Source organism: Pelodiscus sinensis, chromosome 1 (assembly GCF_049634645.1).
Source record: "Pelodiscus sinensis isolate JC-2024 chromosome 1, ASM4963464v1, whole genome shotgun sequence".
Lineage (NCBI taxonomy): Eukaryota > Metazoa > Chordata > Testudines > Trionychidae > Pelodiscus > Pelodiscus sinensis.
In genome coordinates this window covers 315990895-316007559 of record NC_134711.1, presented here as the reverse complement: position 1 = coordinate 316007559, position 16665 = coordinate 315990895, and the positions used below count along the sequence as shown (strand labels likewise).

Genomic DNA, 16665 nt, shown 5'->3' with positions numbered 1-16665 from the left:
GAAGGTCACTGCTTGCTTGAAAGCACTGAGCATTGGCCTTACCCTGCTCCCATTGAAGTCAACGGCAATTCTGCTCTAATTGAAGTCAATGGTCAAAGTCTCATGAACTTGACCTGGACCAGCATTGCCCACTTTTGAAAATCTCTCCTTATGTGCCTCTGCTGTTTAGGGATGTACAACAAACAAAATATACTCTGATACATTAAGAGATGTAGAGACACTGAAGACAGACACAGAAGGGTCAATGAGTTACAGTTCTTATGGAATTACATGAGACCATTTCAAAATCTTTGATGTGTCTCTGTCACTCTGAACTACTCTTTTATCCCTTATGTCATAAGCTACCTGGGAAGAACTTTCAGCATATGCAGTTCCTGAGGTAATAAAACCTACTTGCTTGAATACAGTCTCACACTATTTAGGTGAGAGGGAATCTTTAAATTGCAGGTCCTACGTATAATGAGGGTACCACATTCACCACTGCAACTAACACTTAAGACAAAGGTTTTCCAGACTACATCTTGGGAATGTTTCCTTTGCTTCCTTTCTTTTTGCAGATGGTGTATTTTAAAATCTGAATTATGGTTCACTAAATGAAATTCTCATATCTCTGATTTGCCTAAGGGATTGCAAGCATAAATTTACTGAAAATTATTTTGTACCTTCTCACTCATATAAATTGTTACAAACTAATATAGGAAACAACAGTTATTCAGCCTTAAGGTTTAAACTGGCAAGTGGGAAGTTCAGTATGTTACATTTTCTGTGCTTGTTGCTTGGGGCAAGGCTAAAGCTGGCTTTGAGTCTCATTTGAAAAGATATTGTGTGTGTACGTGTTCTAGAAACATACCCATACTCATGACTTGAAACGTGGACTGATTCAGTTAAATACATGTCACTAAATCAAGCTGTGCTTTCATTTTACAGTAGAAGTAAATTCATTTTCACTTTACATAGACATGCACTAATAAATAATGGATGCAGTAACCAGAATGGCAAACATTTAACAGGATACTTTTAGAGCAGGGGGATGAGGGGTGTCTGAATTCATAATTCTATTTCCACGTCTCTAGATGGCTTGTGTGAACTGGAGCAAATAATTTAATGTCCATGTGCCTCCGTTTACCTATCTATAAAGTGGTTCAACACCACTTACTGTATCTACCTTGAAGACAGTACTGTAAAGACTAATTAAAGAAAGGAGGCATGAGTTCACTACAAATGCATCTGTGCATGCAGAAAAGTGGTAATTGATAAAACATCATCACTATGTGCCAATGATTACCATACATGGTGGGATGCGGGGGGTGGAATAGTAGAGACCATTCTCTCCTCTATGAAGAATGAGAGAAATCTGTGGTAACTATTGGAAGACGTTGACCCTCTTTTGGCTTCTTCATGACGGATGTGCTCAATTACCTGTTTGTGCATCCAACCACATATTGTATGAGTTCCCTTTAAGCACAGACGTTTGAAAATTAAACACTAAGAAACCCGTTCTTGCTCCACAAAGAAGGTTTTCCTTCTGTTTGCCAAAATATACAACCAACTCTCAGAACCCCTATTTCTGCTCTTTACTGCTAGAAAATAAATGGAATGAAAAGTTAAGCAGCAGTGTAATATGACACAGGAATAAAACAAGCTGTGCTTACATTAGCCCTCAGCCTGGGACATATAGACAGAGCTATATACAAAAGTGTAAAAACTAAAACCATATGTCCTGGAGTTTCCTTGATTTGCAAATTTCTCTAGAAGGCTTCAGATAATACTAGAAGCCTTGTCATTAAGGCAGAACTCCACTGTTCTAAAACATATAACAAAAAACGTAACTTTAGAATTAAATAAACCTTTTCTTGACCCTAAAGCTGAAGTAATTACCTCAAATCAATAAACCTTTTGTACAAACTTTATCAGATCAAGAGAACTTGTCTGCTGCAACCAGCATGCTGACAAGCAGTGGGTGACAGAGTGAGTTCAAGGATACCGGACCATATTAGTACAGAGGTAGGCAGAGCTTATAAAATATTACTTTTCTTTTGCAGTTACTGGTTGGACCTCCTTAGGCGGGCACCTTGGAGACCTCACTGGTACTGAATGAGGCAATTTGTTGGACCAGGGAGATCCCCTGCCACCAGTCCCCCAGCCCGCTGCCCTTCCCTGCTGCTGGCTCTGTTTCTGCTCCAGCCAGCCCCTCTGCCTCTCATCCCGGCCAGGCCTCATACTACCAGCTCAGGTGGGGAGCTGGCCCCAGTCCTGTCTTGGCCCAGGACACTGGCCCTGGTTCTGGACAGGCTGCTGGATGACGGCTCCCAATGCCAACCCTGCTGCCACTGGATCCAGGTCTGGCCCTGGCTAGGCTGCTGGCCACAGTCTAGGTCCCTTGCTGTCAGCCCTCCTGCTACTAGGCTCCCTGCCCCAGGGCTCTCTGGTCCAGGAACATCTGGACTATGCATGATGGAGAGTCCTGGTTTGGGGAGGTGCAACCTCTAGTAAACAAAGTACAGAGAAGGTTCCTTGTGCATTAACCGACATATATTTTTCATTTGTGAAGTGTCTTACGAAATTACAAGGACTATACTAAAAGGAATTTGTGCAAAAAATTGTCCTGATAGCTAATTCTGAATTAATTATTCCAGCTTTTGTTTACTAATCTAACTTTATACGGAATGGGACAATACTAGAAGTTACTTTGAAATGTTGCTTTTCCACTCATAGAATCAAGAAAGAGACACACTGTATGAGGACATGGAGGACGTGGAAATGGTTGGTGCCACATGTCTGACCTTTACAGGCTTCTTACTCTTTGATAATCTTTGAGATGTGTCACAGATTTCTCGTTTATTTGAGGTGCCTTAAGTCTGACTCAAAGGTCCTGCAAAATAACCATAATCAGAGTCGGGAACGAGGTTGTTATGCAAGAATTCTTTTGGACACTTGTAAAGAGGAAAAAAAGGTCATTCTGTGCAAGAGCTAAATTTGGTCTGACTGGTCTGATGTGAGGTTTCTGGGCCCAGCTGTTTAAGAGAGCCCCATTTAGCAGACAGAATGGCACACCATGGGAACAGGTGTTAGACAAGAGTGCAGCCAGCCTACCTCAATGTGAACAATACAGCTACAATACAGCACATGTCATCTGACAGTTCTGGCAGAAATAATAATGAACCAGTGAGGGACCTGCTTTCTGTGTTGTTTGTCTGGCAGTGACACTAGCCAAATGGCAGGATGGCAACTGCCCACTTACTGAAGCTACAAAGGACTTAAAAACCTGGAGAGGCATTATAAATCACGAGCAATACAGAGGAAACGAGAGAAATGGGCTTGCACACAGGGAGATTCTGAGTACCCTCAGCTCAATTCAATGGGAAACCAGAATTCTCAGCAACCTGCAGGGCTGGGGCACAACTGAAGCGATTTAGGGATTGACAGTGGCTTTCGTGAAGTCACAGGAGGCACTAAGATGCTGCAGTAATGAAAGCCATATATCTACCTGGATAGACACCTAGGGTGTGTCTAGACTACATGGCTCCATCGACGGAGCCATGTAAACTAGTTTACCCAACATAGTCAATGAAGCGGGGATTTAAATACTCCCCGCTTCATTAAAATAAAAATGGCCACCGCGCTGTGCCGACAATCAGCTGATCCGACACAGTGCGGTAGTCTAGATGTGGCTAGGTCGACAAGGGAAGCCTTTGTCGACTGCTCCTGTAAACCTTGTTTCACGAGGCATAAGGGAGTGGTCGACAAAAGCTTCCCTTGTTGACCGATCTGCGACTAGACTGCCGCGCTGTGCTGGATCAGCTGATTGTCTGCACAGTGCAGCGGCCATTTTTATTTTAATGAAGCAGGGAGTATTTAAATCCCCGCTTCATTGACTATGTCAGGTAAAATGTTTACATGGCTCCGTTGATGGAGCCATGTAGTCTAGACATACCCCTAATCAATTACTTACTGGGCACAGGATACAAGAACCTCACGGAAGAGCTCAACTAAGGAAATGCAACCCTGTGTGAAAAATACATGTCTCTCCCCCACCAAACTCCATCTATGCCTAGACCCAAACCAAAGAATTTTTTAAAAGGATCTACATCTTATTTTCCCCCCACAGGTTTGTATGACCCACCGGAGGTAACTAGAAGTGCTGTTACGGTGTGGGAAAGTCTGTTCTTGCAAAGCTTCAAGCTGAATTTTGCAGAGATACAAGATCTGAGCAATTCTTGGGTAAGCAGCTGACCGGGTACCTTGGCTGTGAACCCTTTGAAATTTATCCACCACTGTTTAAAACACAGTAATAATACCTCAATAGCTATTTGCACAAAGAAACAACCTTCTTGAGGGGCTAATGGCTTAATGGGCTTTAGTGACAAGACAGGAAGCTTCTAATTCCAGAGTTTTTATTCAACCTGGTTTAAAAATGACCATTAGCGACCTGTGTAAAAGGTGGTTGTCAGTCCAATTCTTCATGAACAGCTATTTACATCATAGAAACCATCAGTGTAGCTGGAATCAATTGTGATAATTCGAAGATAACAAGGACTGAAGAGGTGCTGAGAGTGAGTTGCTTTCTCAGCTGTACGCCAGGTCAGACACAGGCTAGCAATGCTCATGGCCAGTGCTCTAAAAACAGCTGTGGAGACAGGGCTTGAAAGTTGCGAGTTGTGCCAGAGCTCAAGTTCTGAAGCTGACTCCTTGTCTCTTGTCTTCAGAGCCTGAGCACCAGCCAAGGCTGCTATTCCAAAGTCCTATAAGATTTATGAACCTAAGGCTTCATCTTCACTGATAGTAAGGTCAACATACGGCAGCTTGCATCACCCTAATTATGCCAGTGGACACATTATGGACTTGCTCCCTTACTCCTCCCAATGTAAGTGCCCTACAATGTCAACACAGTAACTTCACAAGAGGTGCGGGATTTATGATGGCGTAGTGAGGGGGACACAATGTCCATGTAGACACTGTGTTACTTACATTGGTTGTTGGCTGCCACTCTTGTCAATTTCATGGCTCCTGCACTGACAACTGAATTGGAAAGACAGCTGGTCTGTCACCAGGACAGGTAGAGGGCCTCTGCTGAATCCTGGTACTTCCCAGAGGCTCTTTGCTCCATGCCAGGAGCCTGGCAGCTGCACCAAGGCTCCTGGGAACTGCTCACACTCCGGGCATAGAGCTCAGAAACAGGAGCCTGGCTGCCACACAGAACTGAGAGCCTACGGGATAGCTAGTCTCCAGGCAGGGAGGTGTATACAGAGCTCAGAGCTCAGGATCTCAGCCCCCACACTGCCCCTCCTGTTCATGGGAGTCCTCCTGGTGAGGACGTACACCGTTGACAGGAAGGGAGTGTTGATGGGTACCACCACAATACAAGTTGGACCTCCCTGGTCCGGAAACCTCAGGACCTGACTGGTCCCGGATGAGGAATTTTGCTGGACTGGGGTAGTCATTTTTGGACCCCTGCCACTGGCTCCTTTAGTCTGGCCATTGGCCTCCTAGACAGCTCCCCACTTTCTGCTGTCTCTGGCAACCCGCTGGCAGCCATAACTGTGTGCTGGGGTTCCAGGCAGCTGTACATCCTGGAGCTCCCTGAGTAGCTCAGCATGCACTGCACATTGGGCACTAGAGCTCCCTGGGCAGCCCCACACATGCCATGAACTAGCACTCCCAGGGTATGTCTACACTACCCCGCTAGTTCGAAATAGGAGGGTAATGTAGTCATACCGCTATTGCAAATGAAGCCCGGGATTTGAATTTCCCGGGCTTCATTTGCATAAAGCCGGCCGGCGCCATTTTTAAATGCCGGCAGTTCGAACCCCGTGCCGCGCGGCTATACGCGGCACGGAGTAGCTAGTTCGGATTAGGAGTACAGCTAGGAAGCCTAATCCGAACTAGCTACTCCATGCCGCGTGTAGCCGCGCGGCACGGGGTTCGAACTGCCGGCATTTAAAAATGGCGCCGGCCGGCTTTATGCAAATGAAGCCCGGGAAATTCAAATCCTGGGCTTCATTTGCAATTGCGGTATGACTACATTGCCCTCCTATTTTGAATTAGGAGGGTAGTGTAGACATACCCTCAGTTCTGCTGGACAGCCATACGCTGGGTCTCCCAACCCTGCTGGGCAGCCCCGCTGCCAAGAGCTGGGCGGTCCCACTATCAGCTACCTGTGGGTAGTCCACTGCCCTGCTGGCCCCGCAGGAATCCTTACTGCTAGCTCTGCACCGGGACCCTCTGGCCTTGCAACATCTGTGCTGGACCATGGATGTTGCTGGAATAGAAAATCCCAGTTAAGAGAGTTTCAATCTGTAATTACTGCAATGACTGTAAGTTGATCTAACATAGGTTGACTTATGTTTCGAGTGAGGACATGTGCTAAATCCAATTTTCAAAAGAGACCTAGGCACCTAGATCCTATGCGCCATTGACTTTTAATGAGACTTAGGCATAAGTGACTAAGTTGCTTTTGAAAATGGAACTTAGGTGCTTCTGAAAATGTTTCTAGTAATTGCTTTAGTTTAAGACATAGTGGAGGGACAGCGGAGATGCTTGAAATACAGCTGCCTATTATGAACATGTTGGTTGCATGAGGAATGTAAGATGTCAGTGTGCACAGCAGACAATCTTTCATGAGCACTGAATTCACATGAAAAATCCTAAACAAATAGATGCCTCTGGGTGCAAAAAATAACAGGATGCCTGGTGGGTGGAAGTAATAAAGATGTTGAGGGGTAACATAGGATACATATTCTGTGATTTCACAGCAGGGGATTGATCATGAGGCAGCAAGAAAACAAAAAAGATATTATTTTGTCTTTTAACTGAACACAGCTCCTAACTATAATCTGACAGGGTTTTAAAACTCTGTGAGGAACCTGTGAGGGCTGTATCTGAACCAAACAGGAGGACTCTGAAGCACCAGAAAGAAAGTGCTGAACGCTTGAGGCTAGTAAAAAAAAAAAGGCATTGGTCATGTAATAGTGTGGCTCTTAGCAAGGACATGAAAGGGGGCAAAGAGCTAATTAATAGTTTAACAAAAGTAAAGTTGTGACTTTCCTCCCCCATCATTTTTCTTTCATTTCAATTTTTTTTCTGTACAGGATGAGCAGATGGAAATGTCTCTGAGCATAGGAAGTGATGGATTCTTAGATAAGTGCCCAGAGAAGGTCCCCATGAGGCAGAAATGCTCAGAGGTCTTGCTGTGACCATGCAAACAAAAGGGGAAAGAAACCAAAGCAACCTCTCTTAAGAGCTGGGCCCATTCAGGCAATGTGAGGTGGATGAAACGAAGGGTATGTCTACACTACCCCGCTAGTTCGAACTAGCGGGGTAATGTAGGCATACCGCACTTGCAAATGAAGCCCGGGATTTGAATTTCCCGGGCTTCATTTGCATAAGCGGGGAGCCGCCATTTTTAAAACCCCGCTGGTTCGAACCCCGTGCAGCGCGGCTACACGGGGCTCGAACTAGGTAGTTCGGACTAGGATTCGAACTACCGGTACCTTTCAAACAGTAGGCTCCTTCCTGCAGGAGGCTAAAATATAACCAAGATGCAACAGCAAGAAGAAGTCGAGATGCTGTCAGCTAGGAGACTGACACAGGAATACTGTACAATAGTAATAAGACTAGGAGAGAGAGGGGCATGATTTTTTCCTAGATGCAAGAGGTGATGCAAGAAGGGATATGAACAATCCTGATTTAAGCCTGTCTGAAAATTCCTCTGCATGGATTCCAGTATTTAGATTGCTCCCAAGAAAGTGGAGTGGAGGGGGCAGGAGAACAACAGTATTTTTCTTAATCTTAAATCATGCCTCTCACCGAAGCTAAAAGCTAGTTAAAAGTTCACATCCCAGAATGGGTGTTCTTGCATGCACTTCCTCCTGCCTGCTAGGGTATGGAGTGGCAATGGTAAACAGACAACCTCTCCTCCCACATGCTTTCTTTCTCTCTAGCGCCTAGCTGAACGCTTTCTTCCTTTTGATTTTTCCATGCCCCTACATAGGCCAGCCTGCTATTGCTCAGCAGGAACAGCTGCTGACAGGCTCCCTCTCTGACTTCATAGATGCTGCTTTCAAGCTCTCAGATGTTCCTTGCCTCCACTGAACAGATTTTTGGCCAACATCTCTGTCTCAGATGTGCTGACTCCAGCTCTCCCTCAGCCTACTATTTTATTCCACTTATACCAGATTGCTCTGACTAACTCACCGCTGTCAGGCAGAGGTGAATTCACAAGGCGCTTTTCAGAGAAGCGTTTCTATTAAAAATTTCAGAAAGTGCTGCCAATGTCATTTACAAGAAAGGTTAATTCATTATTGAGAGACCCTGATTCTCCATTCTTTTATTCTGTTTTGTACTGTAATTCTGAGGAACAAAATGAAAAAATGTTATTAAAAGCTGAAAACTATGCCACAATAATCTCCCCTTGCCCTCCTCCTGAATTACCATTATTTAGCATCAGCATGAGTTTGGATGAGAATTTGGATGGGAATTAACGTGCATTCTCCCACGTTTTACATGTGCTGCCAGGGTGCATATATGGGAAAAGATGTTAAGAAAGTCCAATCCTTTTGGTGGTGATGCAGGCAAATCTTCCTCTTTACAAGAAATAGGCCAAGATGAAAATGCTATCAAAGCAAATGACAGTGCTCCTGAGTGATTGGGATTTCCTTCTAGCTTTGCAGGATTCCAAAGCTCTAACTAGGCACAGCATCAAGCTTTATGAAAATAAATGTGCCACCAAGCTGGGAATGCAGGTTGTTTGCATTTTGCTCCTGTTTTCACATGAATAATGGAGAGTATGATGAGTCCAGACAGGCAGTGTACAACAATTACCATCAATGTTGTAATGCAGAGAAACTGACCTATGCTGACTGATTTTGCTAAAGGTTTGGTCAGTTGGAAACCAGGGGGTGAACTTAGCAGAATCCACACAATTTTTTTTTGGAACATGTATCACACTCAAACAAGACTACCGCTGACCTTGTAGGAGATTTTTCAAAGAAAAGGCTGTAGAATTTGGCTCTCTATGGTTGTTGTTAACTGTTACCCGTTATTGTGAACTATTAGTAGTTACATAGCATTTTTAATCTTCAAGTAATTCAAGTAATATGCACAGCACCTTTGTGGGCTGGATAGATAGCACTTTTACAGAGCAGAAAGCTGAACCACAGAGATTATGCAACATACACAAGCCTGAAGGGAGTCAGTTTCAGTGCTTAGATTTAAATAGAGCTATGACTCCCAGTCCTGTACTCAGATGACTTAGATCCCGCCTCTTTCTCAACAATGCTAATAATTCAAAATGCTTCTTCCCTGTATTAATTCTTTCTCTGAATTTCTGCAATAATCAGAGATTTTTCCATGTCACAATAAATAAAATCAAACAACAGCCATCAGAGCTCAATACCACCTAAACACAAATCTCCCCTCCTTGCCCAAAAAAGTAACCTGACCATCTCATATGACTTGATATACTCATAGGGCATTAGAATTTTACATCTAGTTTCATAAACCAGGAATGTCAGGTAGCTGCATCCTCTTTACTGTGGAGTCAACAGAAATTGCAACCCACTACAGCATTTATGAACTTAGAGAGTAGCAACCATATCTTTTCAGAGCTCATGAGCACACTGAAAAGAATCTGATATTCTGCTATATATAGTGCCATATTTAATGGATTTTACTGGAAACCTCCAGCAGATATTTTAAAGGGCTGCTGTTAAAAATGATCATATAAGCAAGACACTGACTTCTTCTGGCCATTAAAGTCCTCGCAGTACTTTTTGTAAGGTGTTAGCTTAGCCGTGGAGTCCTGGCAAAATTCCTGTCACACCATCATGCTTATCTAAAATTCAGACTCTACACTTATCAGGCATAGTCGTTTTCACATGCTGTCCAAAAGTGGGTCATTTGTGTCCTTTCTATGATACTGAACCTCTGCAGTCTTATTTGGCTGCTGATGGGTGAAATGATTCCTCATACACAAAAATCCTGCCTGACCCATCTTATTAGTACTTGTCTGGCACATACTGAATGTGTGTGTTAATTTAGTCCCATTTGATAGAATACTCTGTAATCTCCAATAAGGAACTTTTAGAGATTGCAAGCAGGGTCCTTATGGCTCAGTTAGTGCAGACTTGTGCACCATGCAGATGAAGCTAGCCATGATGGATGCAGGGCAGAGTTGGAAGTGCAAAGCCTTGAGTCTTCCTGCTTGCAAAGGGCAGAATAATTCAAGATAAGTGGGGGAATTATTGGGTGGCTCCTCACACATAGTCTAAAACAAGATCACAGCCTGCACCACCTGCTAAGTGGCCAACTAAGTGCATGCTCCGGTGAGCTTAACCACAGAGGACTAGACCACCTTGAAGCTGTGGAGCACTTAAGGGAGCCTTATTCAGTACAGACAGATGTGCTAGCAATGTATCCTGCCTTTCTACAGTGTGAGTGTACCGAGTGTACTGATGGGAGAAGAGTCTGAATCCAGCTTACACTTTGTAAACAATTTGAAAAGTACAGTCATTATGTTTTAAAACTCTCTTTTCTGGTAGAACTATTACTGGTTGTGTGGCATCTATCATCTGCAAGGGAATCTCTCTTACCTGGCAGAATCTTTCAGAACAGAAGAAACTTTTTTGAATCGGTCCCAATATATAAAAAACATGTAGGGATCCTTTTGGATAAAAGGTGTCGGATACAGGTACAATTTGTTCTGATTACAATAACTTGCTGCAATAAACTAAGCATACTAATAAAACCACATTGCAAAGAGTAAGCCTTCCATTTAATAAGTTGAAGAGCAATTATTTCTGGTGTTGCTTACTTGTGAACAGTCTTGAATGTATTGAATTATTGACAGCAAAGGCCTGTTTATATTCTATATTTTTATTTTAATATAATATTATTATATTGGTACATTAAATAACCTTTAGAAGTAAAACTGTATGTTAGAACCTTAATGATTTTGCTTTAATAAGACCTAACTTTTAATTAAACTGACAAGACAAATTTAAACCCATCGCTCTCGGGTAACTACTGCAGACAGCTGAAATTCCATGCCAATGCCTCTTTGGGGAGAGGGATTAATGGCAATACTTGAATAAGACTGCTTTATGCAGTTTAGAAAAAGGTCCATTAAACAGTCATTGTAGGTAAAAGAAAGCTAAGTGCTGGTTTTATGGAGGAGCCTTGGAATTACAACAAAATGGATTCAGGGCTATGAACCTGCTCAGTAGGTCAGTCAAATATAAAATTACACATAGTGAAGTCAGAAATTGGTTCTGGGAAAGGACAGATTGCAAACGGAGGGAGCTAGACCTGGGACAGGTCATATCTTGCAATATTTACATGCAGGAAAAAGAATCCCAAGGTGCTATGATAAGTAGTGGTTACCCAGTGCTTGGTGCTAACTGAGGCTACATCTAGACTGCATTACTTTTTCGGGATACCAGAAGTATCCCAAAAATACAATGCCACGTCCAAGGAACATGTCTGTGTTTTCAATTTTTTTTTGAAAGAATGGACGTGCTCTTTCACCTTCCTTGTGTACCTCATTTATGATATGATAGAGGTCTATAAAATCATGAATGGTGTGGAGAGGGCAGATAAAGAAAAGTTATTTATTAGTTCCCTAAATAGAAGAACTAGAGGATACCAAATGAAATTAATGGGTAGCAGGTTTAAAACTAATAAAAGAAAGTTCTTCTTCACACAGTGCATAGTCAGCCTGTGGAACTCCTTGGCCTTTGCCTTTGTTTGTCAGAGGTTGGAGAGGGACACCAGGAGACAAATCGCTTGATCATTGTCTTCAGTCCACTCTCTCTGGGGCACCTGGTGCTGGCCACTGTCGGCAGATATTGGGCTAGATGGACCTTTGGTCTTACCCAGTACGGCCGTTCTTATGTTATGTTCATTCTACGAGGAATAAAGGATGTCTCAAAAGAGCACTTTTTTCTGAAATTTGGTGCCGTGTAGATGCGCCAAATTTCAAAAAAGCCTCTTTTGAAATTAAATTTAAAAAGACACACAATTTGCATAGCACAGATTGTGTATCTTTCTCCGATTTAAGAGTGCAGTCTAGATGTAGCCTGATTGCTTGACTACTGGAGAGCCTAGGGCAGGTTTGGATACCCAATCATCCATTGAAAAATCTCAATCTCTTTCTTTTAGATGTGGCATGAAATAGGTTCATCCAATTGGCTATCCGTTCCATAGTGCTTTTGGCAAGAGATGGGGCATTAACTCTGGTGTCCTACCACAACTCCAATTTGAGTGATTACATGATGCCAGAAGTTTCCATTAGATATGGTATTCCTCATTTTCTGGTCCAACTATTGCTTGATGCTCCTGTGTGCTATCGAACAGCTGTACAATTCCACTCAAGAAACAAAATATAGGCCCAATAGAAACAGAAAATAATTCTCAAATAGAAGCCTCAGAGAAGAGGGGAAACTTCTATAATCAGTAACTCTGGACTCATCTGCGGTGACAGAGTGTCCAGACGATAATTTTTAAATAGGCCTTTAATATAGTTCTGTTCTGTTCATGCCATCATGGCTATGTTCAAGTATTTAGCATTAATAATGTGTGCAGTTTTGTCCCCAAGGCAGATATGCCTCTGTCTATCAACTATTGCCCAAATAGCCTCACTTATGTTGAACAGTACTTTACTCTGTGAATGGTTTCATATGAAACAATGAGATTACATCTTCTGTAAAATGCTACTCAGTAAGAGTAAGAGCATGAGAAACTGGCCCTAAAGTACATAGATTAGGTAAAATAATATGGTAAATCCTTACCTATTGTGGTAGTAAGAAAAGAAACCACCTCAGACTCTTTCCCATCATTGTAGAAGGCCAAATGCCATATTCCTGTATCCAAATACTGGATAAACCCTGTCTCATGGCTGGACATTGGCGCAAAGCCTTTAGGTTGCCGCTGAGGTCCTTCCAGACTCCTCACCTCCTGGGTAAGTAGCCGTCTCCCATCAAGAAGCTCAACAAAGTCAAACTGAAACACAAAGGAAAGATGTTCATTGTATACTTCAGGATTCCAGAAAATGACCATGCTCCTTGGGCCAGATCTATCTCAGGATAGGCAGAAGAGATTTACATTAAAATTTTGTCACCCACACTTATGGAACATCACACATGATATTTCTTCTGGCAAGTCATGGCATGTTTTGATTTAACCTGTAAGGATATGACTGGAATTGTGCCTGTTCCCAATAATTTGCAGGATCTCCTATCTATTTATTGATCTGCTTTTCTCTGGTCTCCTCTCTCCACTCATTCCTCTCCATTTGTTTCTCTCATAGCTCCTCATTAACCTGCTGCAGAACTTCTAATGAGTCTAACACACGATAGCCATATTTTTTAAAATTCATAAAACCTTAAAACCAATAAAAATGTATAAGAAAAAAACTGAGATTTCCACCTCAATTACAAAACATCTGTTTAACATGATAAATGCATTTTTTTAAAAACAATAATTTTAACAATATTTTTTTAAATCTCCTGACTTTTGTGAGCATAGAACCTGAACCATCAAGTTTTTTTTTTTTTTTCATTTTTCCCTTGCTTCAGTCTTTTTTTAGACATTGGGTAAAATGGTCTTACTGAAGTATGTGACAGGGTGCTAGCTAAGGAAACTTAACCATGCCACTGTCACGCAAACTCCAAACAAGAAAGAAGAATTCGAGCTGGCTGAGTAAGCCCAGGCCTACTGGCAAATGGGGAAAAGCTACCAGCCTTGCTAGTCAGGGGCTATATAAAGTCTGCCAGGAAAGAAGCCAAGAGAGAAGGAAAACCTGTAAGCTGTGCCCTTCTGCAACTTCTCAGGAGAGAGTCGAATGCTGCCCTGCTGATTAGCAGAGATACCTAGCTCAGTTTTTTTGTGTGTTTCTACTAGGGTGCACATTCACACATGCCGTGGTGCACATAAACAAAGTATTCCACACATGGATGGAAAAAATATGCACAGGGATAGAAAAGATTAGCCAGAAGGAAGGGGAAGAGCCAAAAAATTAAAGAGAGTGGGAGCTCTTCTCTGTTGGCTGCAGGAGCTAGCAGTCCCTGAAGCTGTAATCCTGAAGCTGTCTGTAGCTAGAAGCTGATAGGAAAGTGTACTGTAAATAAAGAAAACCCATGACTGTACCAGAGATCTCTGGCTGGTTGATTTGAGCAGAGGAGAGTCAGGACCAAAGGGGGCCCTGCTATGCCCTGTTACAAAGTCAGTGGGAGATTTTCCACTGACTTCAGTAGGGCTAACCACGTTTTCTGTCAAGCTTAGCTATATAGGCTTTCCAAGTTCATCAAATCCAAACAATGTAGGTTACTTACAACTTTTATTAACAAGTAAAATAAAAAGACCCAACATTTTAATTACTTTTTATAATCTTCAAAACATAGTCCCCTCCCCAATCACTTTTAAGTAGGAACTTTTAGCATGAAAAGTAATTTTCATGGGAAATCAGAAGCACCTGATAATAGGCACTAATAATGAAATTGGGCCTCGTGCCTATAAAAACGTACCATGCAAGCAGCACTTGTGGAAATAAAATTTCATATTTGGTGTGTAACACTATCTTTCTATGGCTCCAAGCCAGGAAATCATCCTAATTCAGGATCTGAATTGGTGCTAATGTTGGTGAACCCATATTTTGCAGTTGTCACTAGGCATCTGTTTTTAATATCTGAATCTCAGTATCTTCCATGAACCCACAGAATTCTTGAGATAGGTAACTGAAATAAAAAGAGGGTCTCTGTATCTTTTCATGATACAAGCTACAAGTACATCAATTCCAATGTAAGTGTTGGTTTATTGAAATATGCTCCTGTTACCTGGGTATGTGAAGGAGGAAGGCCTTTCCTGCCATAAATCCCAACCAGAGCTGCCTTTCCTAAAGACACATTGAATTTCAGATGCACTGGGTGGTCAATGAACACCTGAGATCTCCAAAAGATACCAGGAGGAATCTTCTGTGTGGCTCGCCGTCCAACATCAATTTCTCCAGAGTCTATAAAACTGTCCTCTGGAAAGAAACTACTGGGCTTTCCTGCGGAGACACAGGAACAAAAAACAAAACAAAACAGAAACCTGGATTAGCCTAGCATCCCATAAGCAATCTGATCAAACTTGTATCTCTGACATTGATCTACTAATTCACAGATTTTTTCAGAATACATTATGCATCAAATCTTTATTACTATGAACGGATGGGATTATGCCTGGCTACCCTCCATCTTTCTATTGAAAACATGTATCTTGGAAGAGCAATATGGATTCCCAAATGGCTCTCTGCTTAAATCGTAAAAGCAGAGCTTGTTAAATTACATTTTAATGTTAAAATAAATCATCTTACGTCACATCCTAGCTGTTCTTTATGGAGAAAGTAATTATGTTATTAAAAATATTGTGATTGTGAGTTTCCCATGCACCATGGAGTGGGATGAGTATGTCAAGAACATCTGTTTAAGTAATGGCAAATTATACAGGGGAAAACTAGAAGTAAATTCACTGCTAAATTAATTATTTGCAACTGTGGGGACATGTGGGATGTCATCCCTAATTCAGAAATGTCTAAATGAAGATGGGATATATAGCAAAGATAGGGGACATAATATGCTGCACTTCTATACCACCTCCCCTTCAAGAACTTAAGGTGTTTTTATTAGACTTCAGAGCAGTTTTCTGGAGTATGATTATTATCCTTATTTTACAGATGGGAAAATTGAGATACAAACATGAAGGCATGTTTCTGAAAGAGTCTACTGAGTTTGAGTGCCTGCATTGAAAGACTTTGGGCTGATATCCAGAGGTGCTGAGCATCTAGAATTCCAAATAAAGTCAACAGGGTTCTCAGCACCTCTGGATATCAGGCTCTAGGCATATCAGGTTGGGTATCCATATACTTAAGCTCTCAGAATCAGTGGGCACTTTGGAAAATGGGGACACAAGGGAAGCACAGCGAATTAGGGTCAGAGTGGAAAATAAAACCCCAGGGCTGCTGACTCCCAGGACTTTGCTTTAATCACTGGCGCATGCTGCCTAGCCTGAAATTATGAGAAAACAGGAAAAGAGATGAAGATGAAAAATACCATTGGTTAGGAGGCTGCTAAATTAAACACATTTATATTTGAAAAGTATATGTTAGCGTCACCTCCCAGATTTCAGCTTTTATAGGAACAATTAAGGGACAGGAGAATACTATGTGGACCACTACAGGCTGTCTTTGTTACCTTTCCATATTCAAATCAACGACTATTTAATCTCTTTGCTGTTAAAACCCACTTCCGTATGTTTCACAGATCAAATAATTCTAACAAAATGAGAAAGAATCTTTCAGTAATACAAAATAATTTGTTACAAATCATATTTATGGTAGCTTTTTAAAACTAAATTCTGCATTTGGGAAATAAGAACTACAATGTCCTCCTACCCGTTATGAATTCTAGTCTAATACCGTCACAATTTACATTTAATGCTGAACTTGTAGTGCAATCCTGCAGCCATTACATAAAATATTTTGCTGTTTTAAATAATAAAAATCTATTTAAATGTAAAATTTCTCTATATATTTTCCTCCTAATGTAAACTCCATAGCAGAAATATCAGGTTCAAACTATTAAAATGTCATCTTAATTAAAAGCAGATAAAAATTTTTTAATTCAGTTAATA

At 41.8% G+C, this 16665-nt stretch overlaps 1 protein-coding gene across 8 annotated transcripts in view; it reads right to left on the bottom strand.

The window, feature by feature from the left end:
• Positions 1-16665, bottom strand: part of TENM4 (teneurin transmembrane protein 4) — an 858468-nt gene that overhangs the window by 204518 nt on the left and 637285 nt on the right. For all 8 annotated transcript variants that reach the window (XM_075919469.1, XM_075919465.1, XM_075919468.1 and 5 more), the window contains 2 exons: positions 14829-15043; positions 12786-12996 (listed from right to left, as the gene is read on the bottom strand). In XM_075919469.1, coding sequence (XP_075775584.1) covers positions 12786-12996; positions 14829-15043 — 426 coding nt within the window. The remainder of the gene's footprint in view (positions 1-12785; positions 12997-14828; positions 15044-16665) is intronic.